Raw genomic sequence first — 24,675 nt, forward strand, 5'->3', positions numbered from 1 at the left:
TACAAATTCTAGAAAATCAAAGAGTGAAATTAGTATTGAAAGATTTTCATACAAAATGTTTAAACATTATTTTTTTGTACATTTGGTTAAACACTGAAATCCAAATCCAATATGCACAGCATCTAAAATGTAAATGCAGAATATTTCGAATATAATAGATTTATAGATTTTCAATAATATAATATTAATTAACCTAATTTTCTACAATTACAATAAATCTAAATTAAATTAATCAAATCTAATTTAATGTTCTGATATGTATATTACCTCAAAGGATTCATATACATGAAGTATCTAAACTTGCTGTCAATAATACATTTATTATTTATGCACATGTACAAAATACACATATGTTAGAAAAAACACTTTACACATACTAAAGACTAAAAAACGGATTTAAATTCAATAAATTTGATTACACAGAGAAAACTGAATAGCTGCACAGAAAGAGGAAACTGAAAGGTTTGGGGATGTGTTTATACAAAAACATCACATGACCCGCTATGATATCAACTGTCAAAACAAAGCTAGGCATTTTAGCTTCAGTTCCCAATAACAGTGAAGAGTGCAAGTAAAGTGACCACATAATAAACCAAGACCTGCCATTTAGTCTTGCCTCTGTTTGTGTTAACAAGCGAGAACCAGCAGACATTTCAGCACTGAGAATGTTGACATCAGTGACACTACAGGTTACATATCAGCAAATGTGGTTAGATTAATCTTTGTCTATGAAATAAATACTAACGAACATGAACATGCACACAGTGGTCCTAAAAATTATATGCACACTTAGGCAGCACTTAAAACATCATTGATTTAGAAAACAAGAAAAACACTCACAATAAGAAGTTTGTTAGATGCTATGCAGATACAGAGATTCTTGTCCACAAGCCAAGTGAAGCATCGCCATGCATGGAGATGCTAATCTCTCACCGTGGAACCGAGTGAAACGGGATTCCTCTACTCTGACAAGGACATTGTACTCCGAGCAAGCGTTTGCCCCCACACATACGTGCACTCACACAAACACACACTTGTAGACATGCATTGTTCTGCTTTTCTAATGTCAGCCCTGAGAGAAGCTTGAGAAACAAAGATGTCTCTTTTTTAGGGATTTGATTTCCGCATGTATCTCACAGAGCTTTGTATGCACTGGTAATCCTTCTGGAAAATCATCCCTGGCAATTTCGGGTTTATCGTTACTAGTGACATGAGACAATTTAGAGTGATACAGAGTGCAAAACAAGAGTGGGAGGCCCGTGAGAGAGAGTTTGAGGAGCAAGATAGCAATGAATGAGTGTCTCTCCCTCATTCTTCTACACTGTGTAATATTTAAGTCGAAGGAGGAGAGTGAGACAACTCTTTACCTTTGACCTTTGCGATTAGGGTCCCTGCCGCACTGAGGATTTCAACTGAATTTAAGGAGTGGTGTTTGGAAATCACAGCTTTCAACACACGCAGCAGCTCTCCCAAACGCTCGTGAACCACCTGGTGCAGACAGTCCTGGTGATCTGAAACACATAAGGAAACATTACAGTCATGAGAAAAACAAGTCACAAACTTTTTTCATTTTCTGAAAAAAAAAAAAAAAAAACTGAAAAAACATGATTGGTTGCGAGGGAGTTGCTAGGGTGTTATAGGTCGTTGCTAGAGCATTGATAAGCAGCTGCTTACTGGTCCAAGTCAAAAGAGCCCATCCTTTCAATGTTATAATTCACTAGGCAAAAAACGCAAGTTTTATTAATTAGAAAGAAACCTAACAGGCCTTAGTCGGGTTAGATGCCATATTGAATTTAACGGATGAAAACAAGGCTGTGAGGGATAGACTTACAGTCTTTACAATGGCTCGCACTGTATAAAGGTGATAGATTCACATCATTTTCACGACTCAACTTTCAACTGTTTGTGGAGTTCTCTTCAGTCTTTTCTTTAAATATGAGCAATACAAAGTTCTGTCATGAAACTATAGATGGCGCAGGCCTCAACTCAATCTGCTTGCAGTCACATCAGGAAACAGCTGATTGGTCCCTGATGTATCAGTAGCCAATGAGCTCGCTGCTCAGCCTTTAAATACTTGGTCAGCGTTTGCTGTAGCATTTGGTTTGCGCTATCAGAAACCCTCCACCTTCCCCAGCTCCACCTGTATAGATCTGCTATGGGTAATTCATGTATGCTATTGCACAGCAGCTGTGTGTCTGTGTATCTATTGGCAGTAGCAAGTCCCGTACTTGCTCTGTTGCAGCAGCAGCAGCGTAGCAGATCTATTCCTCCAAGACCAAACATGTCAATATTGTCATATCCATGTACCCATACCCATATTACCATGCCAAACACTCCGAGAGTGTCATCATGAGTGATGACAGTAATGATAATAGTGATGCTTGTTTTAGCAAACACCTCTAGTAATAGCAAAATAAAATGTTCTGAAAGGACACACAAAACACAAGTGCAACTTTTGTAATACATCAATTGTACTCGTGTGTTATTTTGACACCTGATTCCAACTAATACGTCATCTAACACTTAACATACACCTGATGGAGGAAGAGCTTACACTTATTCTGAATGAATCTTTTGTTTATATTAGAAACAAAAACACAATGGCATGAACCTGTCGGATCACTACATCTACATTCACGTCTCATTAACCTTCTGTGGATGAGATAAACATTTCTGAAACACATTTGCTTTCATTATGTAATTTCGGCCTGCTGCCTGGTCAGTCCAAGCACACATTGCACAACCCAACAATAGTGCCGACTTTCCAGACACATTCAAACTGAACTTCCCACATGGGGCCTTCTTTCTATACAGCTTCTTTTGACCTGTTTCCCGCTAGATTCGCAATAGCACACAAACACATACCCACACACTCGCTTACCCATAAACGCATTCAGGGGCACCATGTTCAGTCGCACCCTCTCCCAGCTATCAAAGCCACATTTGTGCTGACAGTGGCCTCTGGATTACCCGGCATACGGAAAAGGGGATCAGGGAGACTTTACCCCCTCTACCCTCTTTTTTCGCTCCATCTCTTTTCCGAAAAGTAACAAAAAGAGCCTGCGGTGGAACTAATGCTGCTGTGGATGGTGACTACCATGGAAATGAATGACTGCTGCTCTCTGGCCTTAGAGAGCCAATGCAGTCTGACCACATTACAGTTACGCAAGGGAAGTTATAGGAAAACAATTTTATAGATGCAACGATATTGAAAAATACTGGCCCTTATTTTCATGATGTGGGCAATAACCGATAAATGGCTGATAATATAAAGAAAATCACAAGATACGAAAAATGTATATAATTGTTTGTATTCAATTAAGTCAATTTAGACATTGCAACATAACATAAATCATGAAAGTGTCTTTGGGTCATAATTTTTTGGGTCTTTGGCATTAAAATGTTAGAAAACTCCTGTGCTCAATGACTAACCACCGCATGACTCAATATGCCAAGCTCACAGAATGACATATCTACATTGATGTTCAACCCTGCTGCCCTTACCAGTGTGAACAGCAGGTCTGCCACTGTCCTGTTGCTTTAGCACTCATTTATCTTCATCAAGTGTCATGTATAAGCGCTTCCTGATGAGATAACCCAGTGCTCTCTTATGAGAACTGAACCAAGCTTTTGTTTTAATCTTCTGCAGCCAGTCTTCACCAGCTCCCCTCCTGTTTGAAAGAGGCCAACCCTGCACTTCTGACCCGGAGACCCCTCGCCATGAGTGCTATGACACATCAGATGAGGTTATTGCATGTGGGAGTGTGCAGGATGTGTTCCTGTAAGCCTCTACTATGTCTTACTCTGAGCTGTGGGGAAAAGGCTACTCTAGGCGATGGTGAAGTCACCATGCTTTCCAAGTTAAATCATCTACAGTTCAATGAGTCAATGAGGCCTTGAAAGAGGAAGAGGAACATTGCCTACAGACAGTGTTTTACATTTGTATCTGAGGAGTTATAACAGGTATCTGAAGACATTTTAGGAATATAAGAAGTTTTTAGCATTTTTTAAATGAATTAGCCACACCCCTCTATCCATCCTTCCATCCATCCAAGTTTTCCTCAACAAATTTAGCTTTTACAGCTGTATGAATTTATTGAATTTTAATTAGACTTTGTTATGTTCAAATTTGAACTGCAATTCTCCATCCTGATGAAGTCATGAAAGAAATGTATTGAATGAATTAAAATGTAAAAAACACCATCAATTCATTTCTTAACTGTGTACAACCGAAATGGCTGACTAAGCATAATCTTAATCCCTGCAATGTTGCAAGTCCCATACAAATCTGATAAGCCATATCTAAACTAAACTTTTTTTCAAAACTTTCAAACAAGATTGTCAAGTCAACATTCAAAGTTTTGCTTTTCTAGATGGTATACAACCCTGTTTTTCTCAGAGCATGGCACACACTCAAGACCTCTCTCAGAGTTAAGTATGGGACTAACTAGCTGACTAAGTATAATCTTAATCTTAATCACTGCAATGCTGAAACTGCCATACTATTCTTAAAGTTCTCTGCTATATTAAGCTTGCATTTCACTTGGGAAGCATGAGACCAAGAACAACTACTAAGAGAAATTCGCAATCAGTTTGGCAACACAAATCTACATTACTATCAAGAGAAACAATCTCGTAAAGAGGGAATGAGAGCGGATAGGGAGATATTCGGAGAAACAGAAGGAGCAGAAGAGGATTTCACACCGTGATGCGAAGACGACGAGTATAATAAGCAGGTGGGTCAAAGGTGACCGCCAACCAACCCGAGCCTAAATCTCTTAATTGGTGGGGGTCAAATTAAAAACCCTCTTTTAAAGACATTACATTTTGAATGACAATAACACAAACACAAAGCAAGGCCCCATCCCCACACAGCGCTCCCATTCACATGCACACACGGTCACGCATCCCGAAAGGACGGGGGGGTGGTTCAGTTCTTCTCGGTATGGCTGAACAGAGAGAATAGAGGCCACAAGACCCAGTGCCATCAAACACTTTAAATGGCTCCCTGCTCGTTTGGGCCGATCCTAAAAAACAACCAATTAGCACAACTGAATCCTAGAACAGTGGGAAGGATGGGAAGTTGATGATTTTAACCCTGCAGTTCCCTGTTTGGGATGGTTACAACAGCACTGAGTTTGTTCTAACCGGGGCCAAACACGATCACTCACCAACAGATTGATATAGCAGGGAAGAGACCCCTCACCGGTGATGACGGGAAACCTTGTTTAACCAAGAGCGAGCTTTCAGCGGGACAAGAAAAGCCTTTCTGATTGGGGGAACCTTCCTTTTGTCTCCGGGGGCCATTTGCAAACAGTTGGGATGTCTTCTTCGGGGCCTGCAGCATGAGGCATTTATAGAACAATAAATCTGGGAGGCTTTCAGAAACGAGAGATGGGCCGCAGGACTCCACAGGGAACGGAAGAGCGAAGGAAGGGGGAAGTTGGGATCTTCTTCCTGGGTCCAGATATGTGCACCTGGGTTAAGACCTGGGGAAGCGTGTTTCTAGGAATAGAAAGCCCACTCCTGCAAGCCCACTTTGAACTAATTTTTTTTTTAACCCAGTTAGCGTCATGGAAACCCAGCATTCCTGTATGGTGACGCCTCATCAAGTGTAGGAGCGGGAAAAGAGGGGCCACACATGTAAACACACGAACACACAAGATGTCTTCCAAATAAGTACAACAGCCAAGGCTCCTTTCTTGGAAATATAATTCCTCAAAACCTGCTAAACTAAAGCACGTAAATAAAACGTTGATAAATAATGTAATAAGAAACAAGCTTAGAGTACAATGAGTGCGCTAATATTACAATTTTGGCTGTTGCTGATAATTACTTTCACATTATGGCCATTATCTGATGAATGAAATTCTTAAAATTCTCTATAAAAAAAATAATAATCTAATAAATACAAAAATTAAGTCAATATTAATTAAAATCAAGTACTGTAAAATCTACAAGACAACGCAGTCAACATTATAATATTATATAATGTTGTGCTATATAAATTACAATATAAACGCCACATAAAAAGTCAATAATATTATTTTAAATTAAATTAAAATTAAAACCTAATAAGAATACAGTATCAACCAATATGAACAGATTTTTCTTTTCTTTTTTATTAAATCTAAATGAACAGTTTGTCATTTTAAAAATACAGTACCAACCAATACTAAACCTTTGCAACATTCCTCTTCCTGCGACCCCAATCTTGCTCAATCATGCATGGCTAATCATGAGAACAATGTAATAATAAAGCTCCAGAATATGAGAGATGGATGGCAGGGCCTCTTGGTCTACGGCCAGTGTGAAATCACTAAACATGTCACAATTGAGCCAGCTGAGGCCCAATCAAATTATAAAGAGCTTATGGTATTTAATGTAAACCCCACTCCACAAAGGATTAAAAAACATGCTATTATACCATTGAAAATTTATTTTAATTGGAGTCCCACAACAACCACCTGCTTGAAAAGCCATCACAAAGACCAGCAAGAACACTCATTATGATAATCTTCTGATTAGGGGTCGACAGCAGTGTAGGAGTCAGTAATTTGGTGATCAACATCTTTGGTTACATTCCTCCTTTATGTCTTAAAGTCAAAAGACTTGGTAAAATTCAGACTACTTAGCCTTTAACATGCCCTTTTGACCAGAGTTGCCAGGGTGGACGGTCTAATGCGTTCCTCAGCGCTTAAGGCCCACCCCGGGGCACTTTCTGTTGAGGTAGGTGGGCCAGGTCCTCCCCTGTGACAGGGAAGCTCCCAGGATCAGGATATTACATGCTCCGCGGTAAAGGGGCCTTTTGCGTTAGCATCTCCCCCTGCCCCAAAGTACCCTGCTGATCCACCTTTCATCCACTCTTTCCCATGACTGCACACAAAGGGCCAACGTTTAAAAGAGCCTCTTGCACACACACACACACACACACTCGCATAGACATGCATCTGACTTCAAACGGGACAGGTAGAACATTCGCCAACATAAAAAGAAATATCTGGCAAACGTTAAATTAATCAAATTTTCTCAATTAAATTATTGACTTTTTTCATTTCTTCTAGGATAACTAAGAAAATTGCATCATTATCATATCAACGATTTTATACTTCAGGCATCCATATTGACTCAAAGTAGATGCCATTTTAGTAACATTTTCTAAAATGATTGAATTAGGCATAAACTAAATTGAAAGGATATTTTTGTCAAAATACAAAACTGTAATTAAACACAAAAAGCTGTGTAAAAATGAACACAGTCTTGAATGACATGGTAAGGTCACATTATTCATCAACTGCCATTAGAAATCATGGTACAAAAATGCCCTGATTGTTGAAAAGCCTCAAATACCACTTTGAGATGTTCTTCAAATTGATTTTGAATCACTTCTGGAGGGCTTGAAGGACAGCTGATTGTGAAGCCAAACGTTATTTGCAAAATGCATCCATTTTGACAACCATAATATCTTCACTTCCATTAAATATTCCAAGTACTCATAAGTTTCCTTCTGCATATAAATCAGACACCTTGCATGGAGACAGGAATGCGCTTGTTTCTTTCATTAGACCGCAGAGCTGTCGATCACTCAGAGAGCGGGAAAAAAGACAGCCACCATTCCCTCCTGTTCCCCACGTAACATTTATGAGGAGAATTGAGCCCCAGCATTCCAGCTATGCCGCATTCAACACGACTGAAAATCTCCCACAGAGCAACGCCGACCAGAACACAGAGAGCTCTCTCCGCACGGATTACTGCGACCAGCTCATCTCGGGCCTGCCAGACCTGACATCCAGAAGGTAGAGAACCGACTTTTGACTTATTGTCAAAAGTCAAGCAGAGTAAAACACAAAAAAAGCTTCACAGAGGTCCTAATTAGCATAATCTACAGAAATCTGACAGAAAAATCCTATTCAAACTAGATCTAAACAGATTACTCGCTTCATCCTCTAAAAATAGCATATGATTTATATTAGCCTACATATAATGCAAAAAAAAAAGTAAAGCTTGAAGTAATCTATTGCTAAATTAATTTATGCTATATTATGCGGAATGCAATACAAAATCTATTTGCACAATGGAAAGGAAAATGGAAATGTAAGTTTGGAACTTGGAAGCACAAAACTGTGGAAACCCCTGTGGCTCTTTTATTAATTTTTTGTAATAAAAATTATAATTTTTTTATATAGCCTAATACATCACTTGCAGTTTAGAGCGTGCAGACAAAATGTTTACGGACCTCGTGTTCGCTAGCGATAATCGGTTGATGCCTTAAAGTCGTCATCTGATGCAAAAATCACTTTTATATGGTGTTTGCATTTAATGTGTCTTTGCATTGTGTGCACAACCACCATACAATGAAAAAAAATCCATTCACTCTTTTTTTTATCCTCAAAAAGTCTAAACACTCAATAATCAAGCCATTTGGATTTTCTGAGCAATATGTCATATTGCTCATGCTCCGCCCACGACCACTTGACGGACTGTCCCGTCTGAATTTCCAGGCTAGCAATATGGCAAAATTTGCATTAAAACAATGTAAATGGAAATCCTTTGCTTCTCACATATCTAAACCCTTCCCATTACACGTCACATTTGTGCGCAAACATGAATGCATTGAGTATATTGAGCATTTAAAGGGATAGTTCACCCCAAAATAAAACGTATGCATTTTTTTTCTTTTGTGGAACAAGTATACATTTCATTCTGTCTTAACACTAGTTGTGCAATTGCCCATAAAGTTTGTGAGAAAAACCAGACAGCTGTTGCTCGGCCAAGGATAAGCCACGGACAGGGTTTCCCCTCTCAACATGAAGCTGTGTCTCTTTGATGGGCTTTCCAGGGCTCAGGCCTCAGATGCAAAACAGGGGCCAATTAATCTTCAACCACTCATCTTGTACCAGGAACCCACTGCTCGAAAACAGGATTTGAGTCAGATCAAGTTGAGTATTTGGTCTTGCAGGGCTACGCTATAGAACCCCTTGTGTTTTGTGTGGGAGCGGAGGAGATTAATCCGTTCCTGACTTTACTGAGGGTAAGGAGACTGCAGGGACACATACAATCTACTGCTTTCCAGACTATTTTAATCCAGTAGCAATCGGAGGGCTACCTTAATCTAATCTACAGGATAAATTTGCCGTCTTGGATTAAAGTTGCTAATCCAGAGGGGGCGGGCTTGATTGGGGGTTGTCTAGAATTTGGGTTAATCTGTAGACCATATTTGCTAAATTGGTTTGGAGATAAAAGACAAAGCTACTGGGACCCTCAGGTGTGGTATCTTGTTACCATTGACCAACATTATCATTTCAGTTTCTTGAAAACTGTTAACATTCCTTTGTGTCCTATGTTTGACTAGGTTACAGCTCTCTCCAAACTTCCTGCTGTAAACTTTCTTCCTTCCAGAGCTCCTTATGTTAGGACTTTGTATTAATCTGAATGCCTCAAATGGTCAGTGGATCCTTCTCTCTGTAACTTCTGCTTTAATAAATACAAGTAAGTCTACAGACCCATAAACTACAAAAATGCTTTTTACATTTTATGCATGACTTGCTGATTTTCAAAAGATTTAATACAGTACATTCTAATGTTGTAATGCCTAAATAGACTATTTTAAATAGTCTAAATAGACTAAAACTATTTTAGTGTGTTTTATTTTTTATTCCTTAAACTGTGTTTTTGAATAAGTAATTACTAATGAGATGAAAAAGTTGAATAGTTGAGATGAGAAAATTCAACAATAGAGGTAAGGAAAATGGGCAAAAAAAAATAATGCTCTTAAAAATGCTATGTGCTGTAATATAGAGCTATCACTTTAAAAAAAATAAAAATTTAAATAAAAAAAAAAGAATCAGCCTACAAATCTTGTTTCAGGATGGCTAACTGTTAAAACTCCACAAATCTGCATAGACCAGGCAGTGAACAGCTATCCGCAACCCACACATGGTACAGCCAGCCCTGAAATCTCACAGTTGTGCCTTATCTATTATTCTCTGTTTTGCTCAGGGTAGGAATGAATGTCACCTTGCCCTACATTCAGCTTTCCCTGAAGGCTGTAATCTCCATGTTCACCTCCTGAATGGGCTCCACTATAGATAAGCACTGAAATCTAGGAGAAAAGGAGCAAAACAGCTGGTGTTTTTTTAACATTTTCAACTTTCTTTAGAGTGTAATGTTGCTGTTTGAGCATGAAGATGTTCTGCAAAGTTACAAAGCATAAAGTCACTCCAAAAGGACTTATTCGCTATATCAGTGCGCACTGTTTCTGAACTCCCTGAAATGCCATGATTGTAGTCTTGAGTTTTCTTACAGGAACGTACACATCACAATATTCCTGATTTAAATAATTCCCGCCCACTGCATAAATAAACAAATAAAGGGTGCGGGGCCTGGTTGAGTTGAGTTAGTACTAGTAGAGTGTTGTCGCAATGTCCAAAAGATGTTGTTTTGTCCACCCCGGATCTAATGCAGTTATGGTAAGGGACGGGACATTTCCGAAACATGCTCAAAAGTAACAATCACAACAACACACTCATCCAGCTAAACAATCAGAGCACATTGCGCTTTTCGGAAAGGAGCTTCATAGATACAGAAACTAAACAGAGTGTTGCTGACAGACTTTTGAACATTCAAGCAAAAAAACCTATTCTAGTAGACCCAAAAAACAAAATCAAGACTTTGTAAATGGGCATTGGTCCTCTTTAAAGTAGCCTACATACTAACTAACTAAATAAATATTGCAAAGATTTCATAATGGAAATGAACATCATGAAAATTATTTAGTTACCATATTTGTTTTTAAATGGTACCGGTTGTAAGCGGTTCTAAGTAAGATTCCTAGCTCCAACTCTAATTCTGATGAAACCAGAAAGTGTAATGTGATCTTCAAAGATGATCTGGACTCATTTATGAGCTCATTTACTTTGCCTTTGAACAAGAATATCTTCAAAGTGGCCATTAAAGGAACTCTTTATTAGAGAACTGACTGGTGGCTGCACCAAGCATCTCATATCAGAGGAGATCTGTCATCTACCAGGAGTACAGCTGGATCACAGCTGCATTAAAATGCCTGAACAAGCCACTGAAATTTGGGACAGCTAAATTTAGGCTGGAATTTCACATTGGAGCATTTTGGCTTTCTCAGAGGGGCTAGTGCACAACCTTTTTCCCATAAAAAAGAAGTTGTATTTCTCATTGTTATATATGAGTGAAATCAACACAACATATGTGTACCAGTTGAGAGACAGGCCGTAGTATCACATGGGAAAGAAACGGTAATCCTAAAAAACATTCTTGGCCCGACACCAGGAATTACTCACAGTGACGTCTGACAGATGAGGGTGCTGTGAAACACCTGGTGAGAAGTTCTCAGCACCTAACAAGTTACACATTAACATTACCACACTGCAGAACTGTGAAAATGACCGTTTTGATCACCTTTTACTGTTCAGCCAACCAAGCTATTAAGTCATCTGATACCAATGACTCATTAAGAATACTGAAAGATTTATGTAACCAAACACTTAAAATGCAGATGTGACTGACTTTAAATGTAAAGCACTCATGACTCATGACACAAAATCAGCTGTGCCACAACTGACTTTGCACAAATAACAAATTCTCTTAAACAGATGAGCTAGAAATACCCTAAACACATCTGAAATCTGTTCGGGATCAAAGCAGCCCATATGTATGGTTCATGTGGTCCCTCATGCCTGTGTTTGAAGGTTGTCGTTCACAGGGCAAGTGGTGTGGGTCACCAGCCCCCAAATCACCTCACAATAGGGGCCAGAAAATCACTTTTAGCCGATCAGAGGAAGCCCCCCATGCACTGCAGGCTGGAGCACAATGTGGTGCCACTGGGGATGAAGAGGGGTCTAATCCCACTCATAGACTCGGCCTGCACCCCACTGCGAGGGCAGTTTGGACCCTCCACAAACTCAACAGCAACAGTTTGAGACCTTTCCAGGCCGGCTCAACAAACGTGCTAGACATTAAGTGGCTTCTTTTTGTATACCAATTTTTAAAAAATATATATTTATATTATATAATTTAAATTTATGGTAGAAATAATAAAATAAAACAACTAAAACAAATTCTGTTATTTGAAATAAAATAAAGTTGAAGAACTAAAATTACTAAAAAAAATTATTAAAGCTACGTAGAAAATAAAACACTAACAAAAAATAAAAAAACACATAAAATGACTAACAAACTAAGATAAAAATGGGAAATATAAAAATAAATGCTAATTCAAAATATTAATTATATTTACAAAACATACATATATTCATTTTTATATTAATGCAATTGACAGACACCGTTATCTAAAGTGACTTACATTGCATTTAAGGTATACATTTTATTATTAGGTAAGGTATTTATTTATAAGATATTTATTTAATTCTTGCATTTCTTTTATCAAGGCCTGTATTCTAGGTAGATGTCAGCGCTGTTGGAGTCATGCTCTACAGTTTAAAGAACTATACATGAACACTTGGCACCCATTCTAAAATTCTAAATAACTGCCTAAATGCTATTTAGATGTTGATTATCCAATAGTAGGTGGCCTAAGTGACAACAGCAGTACATTTTGATTAAGGATTACAAAGACAAACTATTTTTTCCCTTTGACTCCAAACATTTCCAATCATCATAATGGACTGTAAAGTCACTGTACTATAGGACAGCAGAACTGTCAATGTTATATGCCGGTTCTTTTTGTCCAAAGTGTCCAACATCCAGCAACTGTTGATCTAAGACACTAAAGCAACAAGTGAGCATTTGTTCTGGAGGAATGCAGAGTATGTGGGGGGGGATGGGAGAGGAGAGGACTGTGTTTCCCACCCCATCAAAATGATGAGCCGAGACCTCGGTAATGGCTGACCAGGAGAGGGTCAATATTGATTTAACAGTTAAAAATACACCGGACTGGTCCTCTCAAGGTTACACTAGCACTATCAAACAGAAACCTGTAAGAAGAACCTAACCGTACTGAGATATTATTAAGTATGTGAGATGTGATTAATTTGATTCTCTTAAAAGTTAAGATAACTGAATAAGTGTTTATGTTTGGGTAAACAGAACAGTTTTAAGACTTTAAACATCTGTGAGCTATAAAGCAACCCAAAAAAAATAGAAATATGAGGGAAATTATATGACAATTTGATTATTTATCCATCCTGCACTTGGGGAGAACAGAAACAGTTTACTGTCCCTTAGGAGCTCGTAATAAACAAATGTCCACTCTGAGAAGCCCTTAGTTCACATAGACTTCAGGGCGACCAAAGAAGTTAGTGGATTGATAAACAAATGGGCTGTGTCCGAAAAACTTAGGCAGCTGACTTGTTGCCTCACTGCTCTATCAGGCAATGACTTTGCACATGAAGTAGGGCTGGGCCAAAAAAAAATTTTTTTTTATTAATAGTTTTTTAAATGAGGTCGATTCAAAATCGATTCTAAAAAGCCACAAATCCATTTTTTTTCCATATTTATTTATCTATCACCCATAAGCCAGTATTAGTTCTCCTACACTTTTCATAGACTTGCAGCCTCCATGTTACAGCTAATGCTGTGAGATTTTATGTTTGTTTTAACTTAAACATAAAATAACCTGATCCTGTTTGATCAAGGCATGCAACTGTTCTGACTTGTCCAATTTTCAGCATACATTTTTCATCTTGCATCAAAATCCTGTCTAGTCATTGTATGCATTTGAAATATAGAGTTGGGTTCTGTTTTAATGTACCCAAGTGTGTACCTAAAAGAGTTTAAAAGTTCTTAATTTCTTTTTAGCAATTAACCACTTGTATACTTATGTCCACTGTTCTTTTTTATAAATATAGGATTTGTATTAAATCTATTCATGGAGTCGAATCAAGAATCGAAATTGAATCGAATTGTAACATCTGCATCGAGACCCTAACATGAAGGTACCTCAAGAAACTGATTTCAGACAGACTTCTGAGGCAGCATAACGGTTTAATGATCTACAGCAAAATAGAGCAAGTTTTGGTGAAAACTAAGCGAATCTTTAATTACTACAATAGTAATTTCTCGCTAGAAATTACATCAAATGTGGAAACCGTTGCTCAAAAACATACATTCACACACACTGACCACCAACCACAACTTTCAGGTGCCATCTTTATTTTTTAGCTCAACTGTCACAGAATAAAAAGCACAGGATTGTGGGATATTAAAAGCAGCGAAGGAAACATCTTCTACACTCAAAATCGATCAGATGAAGGTATCTTAGGAGACGGGAACTGAAGGTAACATTGGATTCGCACGGCCTTGATGCCTTCCTACCTTGGAATGCGTCCTCCGTAGGCAGCATTTATCAGTTTTCAGAAGCAGCCAGACTCTACTTCGCACTTCACAATAACAAGTTTCGCTAATCAGCCATTAGCTGATTCTGGTCTATGTGAGGGCGATTGTGTCAATTTCTCAGCATGCCAGACAGTCGTGTATAATTTCAACAAAAGCGATGCCTTCTAACCAAAGCATTTCGTAGAAATGACACTTGAAATTGTGCTTTCGCACAGCGCTTTCCAAATTATTATCCAAAAGGCAAAAAGCTCGCTGTGGTTCCCATCAGAAACGAGCAAGCGTGAATGGAGGGTCTCCAAAACATCATAAAGAGAGCAGTGAACCTTGCACACTTTATTTCCCTCAGTGAATAGGGCCAGTATTCATTACAGGCCATCTTGTTTTTCATTTCCAAAATAGCTGACACATGCCAACCATCCTGCTGCTTGAATGAGCCGCCCATGGGACAAATGCAACACCTGACCAGCTCGGAAAATCAAAGACACGGTCTCAAAATGTAAAACAAGAGGTCAATCTAACAATGGATGCTCTGTAAATGCCACCTGCCATGCTTTATTGCATTATATTGACTATTTCTAAGGCAAATACCGTGAAATACAGAATTATGGCAGTCAAATATAGATAATGCTGACTATTTTAAACAATTTGGTCTTGCATACATAAAATATATTTATTTCTTTAAAAATATATATATATAAAAAAATATTTTTAATGCTACAAGTGCATTTAGGCATGACAAAATTATAGTGTACAGTATGGAAAATTGACATTTATTTTGATATTAGCTAAAGATTATATTTAACAGTGTTATTAAATTATTAAAAACGATTTTTAAAGTGTTTTTAAAGATCACATTAACATGAACGTTAGGTAATCTGAATGTAAAAATAGGGGAAAAGTTAGCTGATAACCAGTATATTAATAGTACCGATATATTGAGCATCCTTAATTACAATACGCCATCTCCACACGACATAAATCAACACATCAAATCAGTATCTACACTACCAACAGTATAGGCATAATATAGATACATGTAGCCAAGTTTATTGGTCTTTAAAATAAGCTAAAACATAACCCTTACTACCCCCACATTAAACTAAATACTTCAATACTGACCTCCAAGTTCAGAGCCCAAACGGCCAGTTATGTCCCAGGCCAGCGCAGACCCCAAAATAATCCAATCCAATTACCAGCATGTCCATCATGTGCGGCCCCCGGGCAAGGTCATGACCCTTTCAAGATATTCAAAATCCCTCTCATTGTGAAGACATCTTTATGGAAGCTGTCTAGACCTCATAACTGGGAATGATGTAAAAATCAAGCCATCAAGATGTTTTTTTCTTCTTCTTTTTTTTTTCTTGATTCAAATCCACAAAAACTCAAGTAGAATGAAACATAGAGGTCAGCCTCTTAACGGCGCTGTCTCTGAGAGCTGCTGTTTAGTAATTGCCATTTAAGGTGACAAGCTTGACTTCAGATAGAAAAAAAAGAAAAGAAAAAAAATGAATTCCTACTATAGCAGACCACTACTCCCTAAGGAGGGATCTCAAGGTTCTTGCTATTCTTGCATGGGAAAGTCGACTCATTGCCAGAAGCTGCCAGTTTGCTCGAAGAACAATTCTAAGAACGAGTGACAAAGAAAGTCACCCTCACATCAGCGCATGTGAATGAAGCAGATGTTTTGTAACGAGCCGAAATATTGCACTGTGATAAAAGGTCCATGGTTTCCCGACCCTTCCTGAAAAAGCTTTGAGAAACGAGGAGCCACGTACTGCAGAGACAATACAGCCATAAACTGAAAGGATCTAAATCACTTTCAATCACACCAGAGCAACTGATTCCCAACCAGTTCTTTTATGCTCTGCTTCAGCCCCACCCAGTTCACTACCAACAATTACTACTTTGAAGATGTGCGCTGAAGCAAAACACTAATCACCCAGATACCCAGAATGTTCATTTCCTACACACACCAGAGTAAACAAGGCTCAAGAGTCACTTGTGAATGGAAATTAGGAGTATTTCTTCATTTAAATGGACGTCTGAAGTGCCTCGTGTACGATTTAGGAATAAATAAGTGGCTGTGGAAGAAATGTGATGATCTGTGAGGATAAGTGTTCCTTTAACATGCATAAAAGGGGTGGGCAATATATTGAATATTTACAATACATTCAATTTTGTTTTGTTGGTAATACAAATTGAACCAGCAGTGTGAATTTCACAGTGATTATGGCGTCATCACTCTTTAAAGTGTCAATTCACCGAAAATGTTACATTCTGTCATCATTTACTCACCCTCAAGTTGTTGGATTTCTGGAACACAAAAGAAAGTTGAAGAAAGTCGGTGACCAAACAGTTCATGGACCCCGTTGACTTCCATAGTATGCGGAAAAAATTATATGGAAGTCAATGGGGTCCAATCAACAGACAGTTGAAACAACTTGAGGGCGAGTAAATGATGACATCATTTTTATTTTTGGGTGAACTATCCCTTAAAGACACCTACGTGCCATTAAAAAGTATTTAAATAAATCTATACATATATATATACACATTTATACTGTCAACAGTCTACAAAGCAGAAGTAATGTTTGTTTGCTTTTCCAAAGGAGCCTCTTGAGTTCTTTGCACTCTCTTATATTCAGCTTCCTGTTCAATTAGTCTCCTTTCCTGCATTTCGCTGAATTTCAGGCGATAAGGGCAAACGCATTATGGTATGACTCCCATGTTAGTGTGTTACTAAGCTTATTTACATAATATCCACTGATTTGAGCCACCAAGGCTAAGACACAAAGGGGTATTTTCAAGAATGCTACATGCGTGTTTAAAGGTTAACTTTTTCTCTGTAAAAGCGCAACTGTGAGATCTTTAATAAGGTCACTCTACGGAAAGATTCCAAGCCTGAGACGGATTTGTAAAGTGCCACACTTTCGGAACGATGACAACAATGTAAGTCTCCAATGATTGGAAGAGTAACATCCCTTCTCAGATCTGGTGGCTCTTACTGTTCAAGGTCCAAAGCTGCGGGAAGGGGAGACCTGGAGGCCGAAAGCACTGGTCACACACTGGCAGCTCTCAAAGTTACTCTCCTACCCAGCTGGGGTCAAGGACCCTCCATCACCCCGCCAAACAAAAGGAGAGATTCCTACAGTCCCTGGACAACATGGCACAGACACAATGGGAGGCTGGAAACACCCCCCCCCACCACCACATACACACACAACCACCCCTCCGTCCCCTCCTTATTAAGGAACTCTCAAGGAAAGGCAAGGATTAGTGCACTGGATCTGATCCAAACGGACCCAAACGGCACTGCCTTGGGAATGCAGTAATCGCACATGCAAGAGTAATCATCCCGATAATCTTTATTCACTCCTCTATTATAAAACATTTCTTGCTGTTTTAAAACACTTCATTTAAGATTACAGAGTATAGAGGAAAGGTTATGAATTACCACAGAGGGTATTATTTGAATAAATAATCCCACAATCAAGGCTGTTATGATTATATATAATACATACACACACAATATTGCCTCAACCAATGGCAAGATTTTGGGGGTGGGGTTATACACATATATATAACATATAATAATAACTGTTTTATACATGTATTTATTTTTATAAATTGTAAATGTATATTTTTACATTTAAATTATATAACATAATGGATTAAAAATGGCTCAAATATCTATTTGCTTTAAACAAAATGCAAATAAACTACTAACCTTTCTAAATAAAGACAAAATCATTTCCGACTATCTTTGTTTAAGATTGCTGGCATTGTTGAATGAACTCACATTTGTGGCAAATAAACATTCCCTCGCCGCTATCCAAAAAAGATAAAGAGAGGTTAGTGGCCCTGAAACCAAGGCTAAAGTTGACCCCACGACAGATTGAAACTCTGACAGCAACAACCAGCTCTTTTCCATCAACACTGTGCGATCTCACGCTTACCTTTGGTGTTAAAAGCTTCCTTGAGGTGGAGCAGCACATCTGCAAACCTCCGCACTTCGTTGACCAGCTGCATGATGTAGTCGGGATCGGCACCCGCCATGTCCATGCTGTCCGATCCCGAGCTGACGGAGCTCAGAGAGCCACTCTTCGCAGACCGGCCCAAACCCCACGACCCCGAACCCGAGGAGAGGGGGAAAAAGTGGGAGCTGGGAAGCCGAGCCATTCCCAGCGATAGCTTGTTCAGTCCTCCGCTGCTTTGCTGTAGCATCCCAGCAGCAAACATCCCAGCTGCAGCCAGTTTGAAAGGATCCCAGTGCAACGGTCCCAGGAGACTCTCAGATTCCAAGAGTTTCCTCACTGACAGTCGGTCCTGTGTGCACAACAGACACAACGTATGGTTAAACCACTGATGTTTGAAGACAAGAGCACTTCTATTTGCAGGACTTTTACTGCAGTGCACATACACAGGGGAGAAATTTAAGCTGTGCTCTAATAGGGATGTCTTACACACCAAATTGGTTTAGACTTCACTGAGTCTCAAAAGTGATTTGCATCTCAAATAAAGAAACCTCAAAAAGACTAAAGGTGATACGGTCGGGTATACTTTGAGATGGGTATTAGTTACAAGCAAACCAGGAATTTCAAAGGCATATTTTGACTGTGACCTGAGGCTTAGGAAAAGCTTGAGTAAAGCCTGAGTCTAAATATGTCTCCATCAAGCTTTTTTTTTCTTTTTTTTCTTGCATTCTTTATATCAAGTGCTCTTAATATAATTTTATAATTTAAAAATGCAGGTAAAAACAATCCCAATGCCTTTACTTTGCGCAAGATAAAATGCTTTGAGTTTGAGGAAAGCCAAACCACTAACCTCACAGACTAAAGATGAAGTAACATCTCACTTTGTCTTTGTTTAGGATTTCTGTCATTTTTGAAAGAACCCACACTGTGGATTGTAAATAAAACCGTCCCTTGCTGTTATTCCGAAGACAAGAAGATAAAACAAGGTTAGTAAGAGTAAGTTAGAATCCCAAATATATCGATGACAAGTTATTTAGGAAGTCCAATATAAAATAGATTTAGGGAAATTAGAACTTCACAGAAACATAGTTACTATGACATTAACCCAGAATTACAAAAAACATGGAAATTCTACCTTGCAGTTTTTCCTAAGAACATATTTATAGGCTACTTCTTTTTGTATTTGAACATGTGAACAGTTTGCAATTGTTTTAATCACTGCCCCAGAGTCAACAATTATTTTAGAGAACAACTGAATTTATCCACACACAAAAAAAGGTGATGGAAATGAGATGAGACAAGGAGCAGAGTTACAGTTTAAAGAAGTGGAATGTCACTTCATGTCATTACCAAACATGTCAGTATTTAAGAATTTCAATTCAGAAAGTATTTATTTCTTTTTAGAGAAATTTGAGTGCTAGAAACCCTGTTGTGTTAACAAGTCCAACACATTTTCTCCAAACACTAAAACATATAATTACCATCACACACAGTCAGATAATTCCACACATTTTTACACCAAAATTACTAATATAAACAGATAGAATGACGCGATTAAAAAATTAAACAATCACAGTAAACGCGTAAATTCTAACAAAGATTGCGTTCAATGTCAAAGGACAGTGCCTTAGGACACGTGAAGTCCATTCCCAAACAACCAAAGACAACATTCCTCAAAAAGGTAACGTTAGCCTACTACATGTTAGTGGGAGAAGTTTTCACTAACTAAATCCGAGGTCATTAAGTTTTTGTAACTTTTCTGTGTTGCTGTTAATACGATATTGCACACCTCAAATACTATTTATAATACGTATTTCACCTATAGCAGTAGTTCTTCATCATTTTATTAACGTAGTAGCCTATTTAAATCAAAATCCCACCAGTCAAGCAATTCCGTTATAGCAAATATGAAATTAGAAAATGCATACTTACTGAAGGAGCATATCTCGATCGTTGCACACAGATACATGTATACTGGAAGCCCAAATATATCCGAAATGCCGTTAAATCCCCGGTTTTCTCTACAATCTCAGTCCCGTAAACCGAAATAATGTTGTCTATGCGAGCATCACATTCCGCTTGCTTCGCCCCGCCCTCTAACGGCCATCTAACTCATGATTGGCCCTAGTGGATTGAGAGGCGGGGCTTCAGTCTCCACCCACTAACAACAGGTGTACTTGCACTCTGGATAATGTGTAGACATACACGGCTTCTTTTCTTTCAAAATATATATAAAAATCCTTTAGATTAATTTTACTAAATTTCCTGCCTATCATTTATAGTTCAGGACATCAAGAATAACTAGGGAACTTAACATCTGTGCTCAGGAATATAAATTGACTGTGCAAAGGGAAGGCTTATTTGTAAAGGGATTTGATCCATCTAGTGGCTGCTTTTATAATGCTTATTAGAATACATCTAGCATTTATTTAGCATTGCAAAAACGTTGATTATCCACTAAATATTAGGAGCATATCAGTGTTTGTTTAGTGTCATTTTTTCAGTTAATGCTGATTTTATTTCAAGTAGCCTAATTATTTTTTTAATGGTTTTATTTTTAGTTCATGAAAATAACCCTTATATCCCCCTCAGTGTCTACCTTTCCAAAACATTCCTGCAACTTTGTTCACAAATATTGGGTATTGTCACTTTAAGTGATTTCCCTGCCAGCAACTGATGTAATCATATGTACTCCCTTATTTATAGTCAATACAATAACACTAATATTCTCATTCCCCCAGCAGATATAGTGGTTTACAGAAAGCACCATACATCATTTCCAGTCAACCAGTCAATCCGGTCTGACAGCAAGTTTCACTGAACATGGAAACATGGACTTTACAAGTTTACAATAAATAATCTTTTATGCAGAAATAAACCCATTAAACCCATTATAGTAGATGTTGGCTAATAAGATGTGGCAAAGCAATGGTGAGCCATAACTGACATAATCGCTTCATTGGGGGGAAATATAAGCATACACTACCTGCCCCCCTCCGTTAAAGCCAATGATCCATCAGACCAGACAGCATTCGAGCAGCAAGCAATCAATCATGCAGAAAACAGACTGACAGTTGCATAACCACGGTGGGAAAAAAACATAATATTCCTACAACATCTGGAAATTTGAGGAAATCTAATCGTTCTTTGAGTATTAAGAATAAATTACATCATTAGTCTTTGTCTAGCTCAAGCTACTAAATAACCCTGAAGGTTTAATAATAGTTAATTAATAACCAGCCATTTAGGAAGTAAAATAACTGCAAACTCCAGTTGCTGTTTTGAGAAAGAAACAGACTGAAGGCATGTATTACATGAATGTGACCTAAGATATGGGATCTTTTTCTTCCTTTTCTCTTCGGGGTCCACAGTTATTGCATATTAGGTTGATTCCTATGTGAGTTAAAGGGATAGTTCACCCAAAAAATGAAAATTTACTCATCAATCACCCTCAAGTTGTTCCAAACATGTATGAGTTTCTTTCTTCTGTTGAACACAAAAGAAGTTGAACTGAATTGTTGGGTGAACTATCCCTTTAAACTCTCTTTTATTAATTTATGATTTTAAATATTCAGCAATAGCTAGCCTATAAATAATGCACTTTATTTTAATGAATATTTAATAAATATATTTTAATAAATGTGTCAAAAGTGTAGCCTACATTTTAGGTTATTTTTATTTGAGCCTTTAAAGAATCGTAAACTAAACGGCGCCCTCTAGTTGTTTTTTTTTTTTTTTTTTTTTTTTTTTTTTTTTTTTTTTTTTTTTTTTTTATTGAATTTTATGAATTACAAGTATAGTCAGGGGAGTACAAAGAGTAAACCAAATAAGCAAATATAAAAATCCGTACAGTACAGACATAGTGACAAACTTAAAAGCTAAACAAAGACGTCAAAATGTTTACAGATTGAAACACACTTTGCAGCTTTCTTATTTTTCAAACCCATTATTGTGTTTAAGTATTGTTGAATTTCTGCTTTTAAAATTAAAAACAAAGGTTTGTTTCCACCAAATTTACATTTGTGAATACTAAATTTAGCTAGCATAAGAAACAGATTAATTAAATAATATTCCTTATGAAAAGATTTGTCACAAGAGAAAAAACCAAATAATACATTTTTAAAGCACAGCTGAAAGCTGGGCATGATATGAGCCTTAACAAAGGAACAGAAATCTGACCAAAAACAAACTGAATGAGGACAACTCCAAAATAAATGATAAAGTGTTTCATCTTGTAGATCACAAAAAGTACAAATTGTATCAATATCACAATTAAATCTGTTCACAAGATACGAATTACATGGGTAATATTTATAAATGAGTTTAAGGGAAATTTCTTTGATTTTGTTTGTGATTAAGTATTTATGAGGAAGTTTCCAGATTGTATTCCATAACAGATTATCAACACAACCATTCCAAAATGAAATAATAGCAGGTCTCGAGACAATATCCCTTTGAAACAAAGCCCGTACACAACGATTATTATTTTTAGTATAGGAAAGAGAAAAACAGATACGGCCTACTTCAGTATCAGCAGGATCCAACGAGTATGGAGAGAGCAGAGGACAGGTGTTTTTAAGAAGCATTTTTAGACCAGAGGGCACAGCATCCATGACCACAGCAAAATCTTTAGGAGTAACTGGAATATTATATTTAGAAAGAAATTCAGAATAGGTCAACATAAGACCTTCATGGTTATACAGTTGGCTAACATATACTATATCATTACAAAACCAATTCATAAGAAATAAAGATTTAGATTTATACAGAATGTTCTTATTGTTCCAGATAAAACACCTGTTGGGTGAAAAGTTGTGTTTATAGATTAAATTCCACGAAAGAAGCATCTGTTTGTGAAAATTAGATAGTTTTAAAGGAAGTTTGGCAATGCTGTAGTTACAAAGCAAAAGAAATTGAAGTCCACCAACTTGTGAAAAGATAAAGTGAGGTATAATATTCCATATAGATGTTGGTTTTTTAAGGAATTGCTTAAGCCAGTTTACTTTGAAGGTGTGATTAAGGGTGGTAAAATCTAAGAAGTTCAGGCCTCCATTTTCAGTTGAGTTCATAACCACAGATTTCTTTATATAATGGGTTTTATTTTTCCATAGGAAGTTAAACAGCATTTTATCAATAATTTTACAAGTATTATCATTAACTGCTAAGGAGAGCGCAGCATATGTAAGTCTGGAGATGCCCTCTGCCTTTGTGATCAATACTCTCCCCCTCAAGGATAGGTCTCTAAGTAACCAATGATTTAATTTTTTCTTTGTTTTGTCAATGACTGGTGAAAAATTAATTTTGCATCGTTCTTCTTCGTTTTTTACAATCTTAATACCCAAATATGTGATTTCATCTTTAATGGGAATATTACAAATTGACAGAAGATTACTGTTTTTAAGAGACATTAATTCACACTTATTTATATTCAGGTAAAGCCCTGAAGCTTTAGAAAATGTATGGACAATTTTAAGGGCTAAAGGTATTTCTCCTGCATCTTTTAAAAAAAGAGTGGTATCATCTGCCAATTGACTAATGATAATTTCACTGCCAGCAGCAGTGATACCTCTTAAAGGGCTCTGTTTAATTAGATCTGCAAGAAGTTGTGAACAAAGTAAAAATAAATATGGGGAAATAGGGCATCCCTGTCTGATACCACGACTGAGATTAAATCTGGGTGAGGTGCCATTACGCAATCTGATTGAACAATTTGCATTAGAATATAAAGTTTTAATGGAATTAATAAAGAAATCACCAAAACCAATTTTTTTTAGGGCCGAATATATGAAATGATGTTCAACAGTGTCAAAGGCCTTATGGAAGTCTAAAAAAAGAATGAAACTCTCGTCTGGGTATAGATGTGGGTAATCAACAAGGTCTAAAACCAAGCGAATATTATTTGAAATATGTCTATTACGCATAAAACCTGACTGTGTGTCATCAATGATATAATCCAAAGTTTTCTTAATTCTAGAAGCTAATATAGAGGCTAAAATTTTATAATCATTATTAAGAAGGGAAATTGGTCGCCAATTGTCTAAAATTAAAGTGTCTTTTTTTGGTTTGGGAATTAAGATAATTAGGCCTTGTGTCAGGGTAGGCGGGAGTGTACCATACTCTATACATTGTAAGAAAAGATTTAAAAGAAAAGGAGCAAGTTCTTCTGAGAAGGTTTTATAGAACTCAGAGTTTAAACCATCTACACCAGGAGATTTATTAAACTTGAGCTCTGTGATAGCTTGAAGAACTTCCTTTATACATATAGAACTATCACAATGTTCTTTTTGATCTTCATTTATAGTTTTCGAATTAGTAAGACTATCCATAAAAACGGAAGAATCGTTTTCATTAAACCTTGAATTGTAAAGAGTGCTAA

General features: G+C 37.4%; 1 protein-coding gene across 4 annotated transcripts in view; it reads right to left on the reverse strand.

Annotated features, from left to right (window-relative positions):
• arhgap29a (Rho GTPase activating protein 29a) overlaps positions 1-24,675 on the reverse strand; it is a 54,122-nt gene that overhangs the window by 16,924 nt on the left and 12,523 nt on the right. For 2 of the 4 annotated variants that reach the window (XM_079601425.1, XM_079601424.1), the window contains exons 2-3: positions 18,282-18,651; positions 1,368-1,511 (exon numbers count right to left, since the gene is read on the reverse strand). In XM_079601425.1, the coding sequence (XP_079457551.1) occupies positions 1,368-1,511; positions 18,282-18,651 (514 nt within the window). Of the gene's footprint in view, positions 1-1,367; positions 1,512-18,281; positions 18,652-19,149; positions 19,254-20,231; positions 20,389-24,675 lie in introns of those variants that run through there. The other 2 variants (XM_079601426.1, XM_079601427.1) reach the window with 2 other exon arrangements.

The sequence above is a fragment of the Phoxinus phoxinus genome (assembly GCF_949152265.1).
Source record: "Phoxinus phoxinus genome assembly, chromosome: 24".
In the NCBI taxonomy this organism is placed as follows: Eukaryota; Metazoa; Chordata; class Actinopteri; order Cypriniformes; family Leuciscidae; genus Phoxinus; species Phoxinus phoxinus.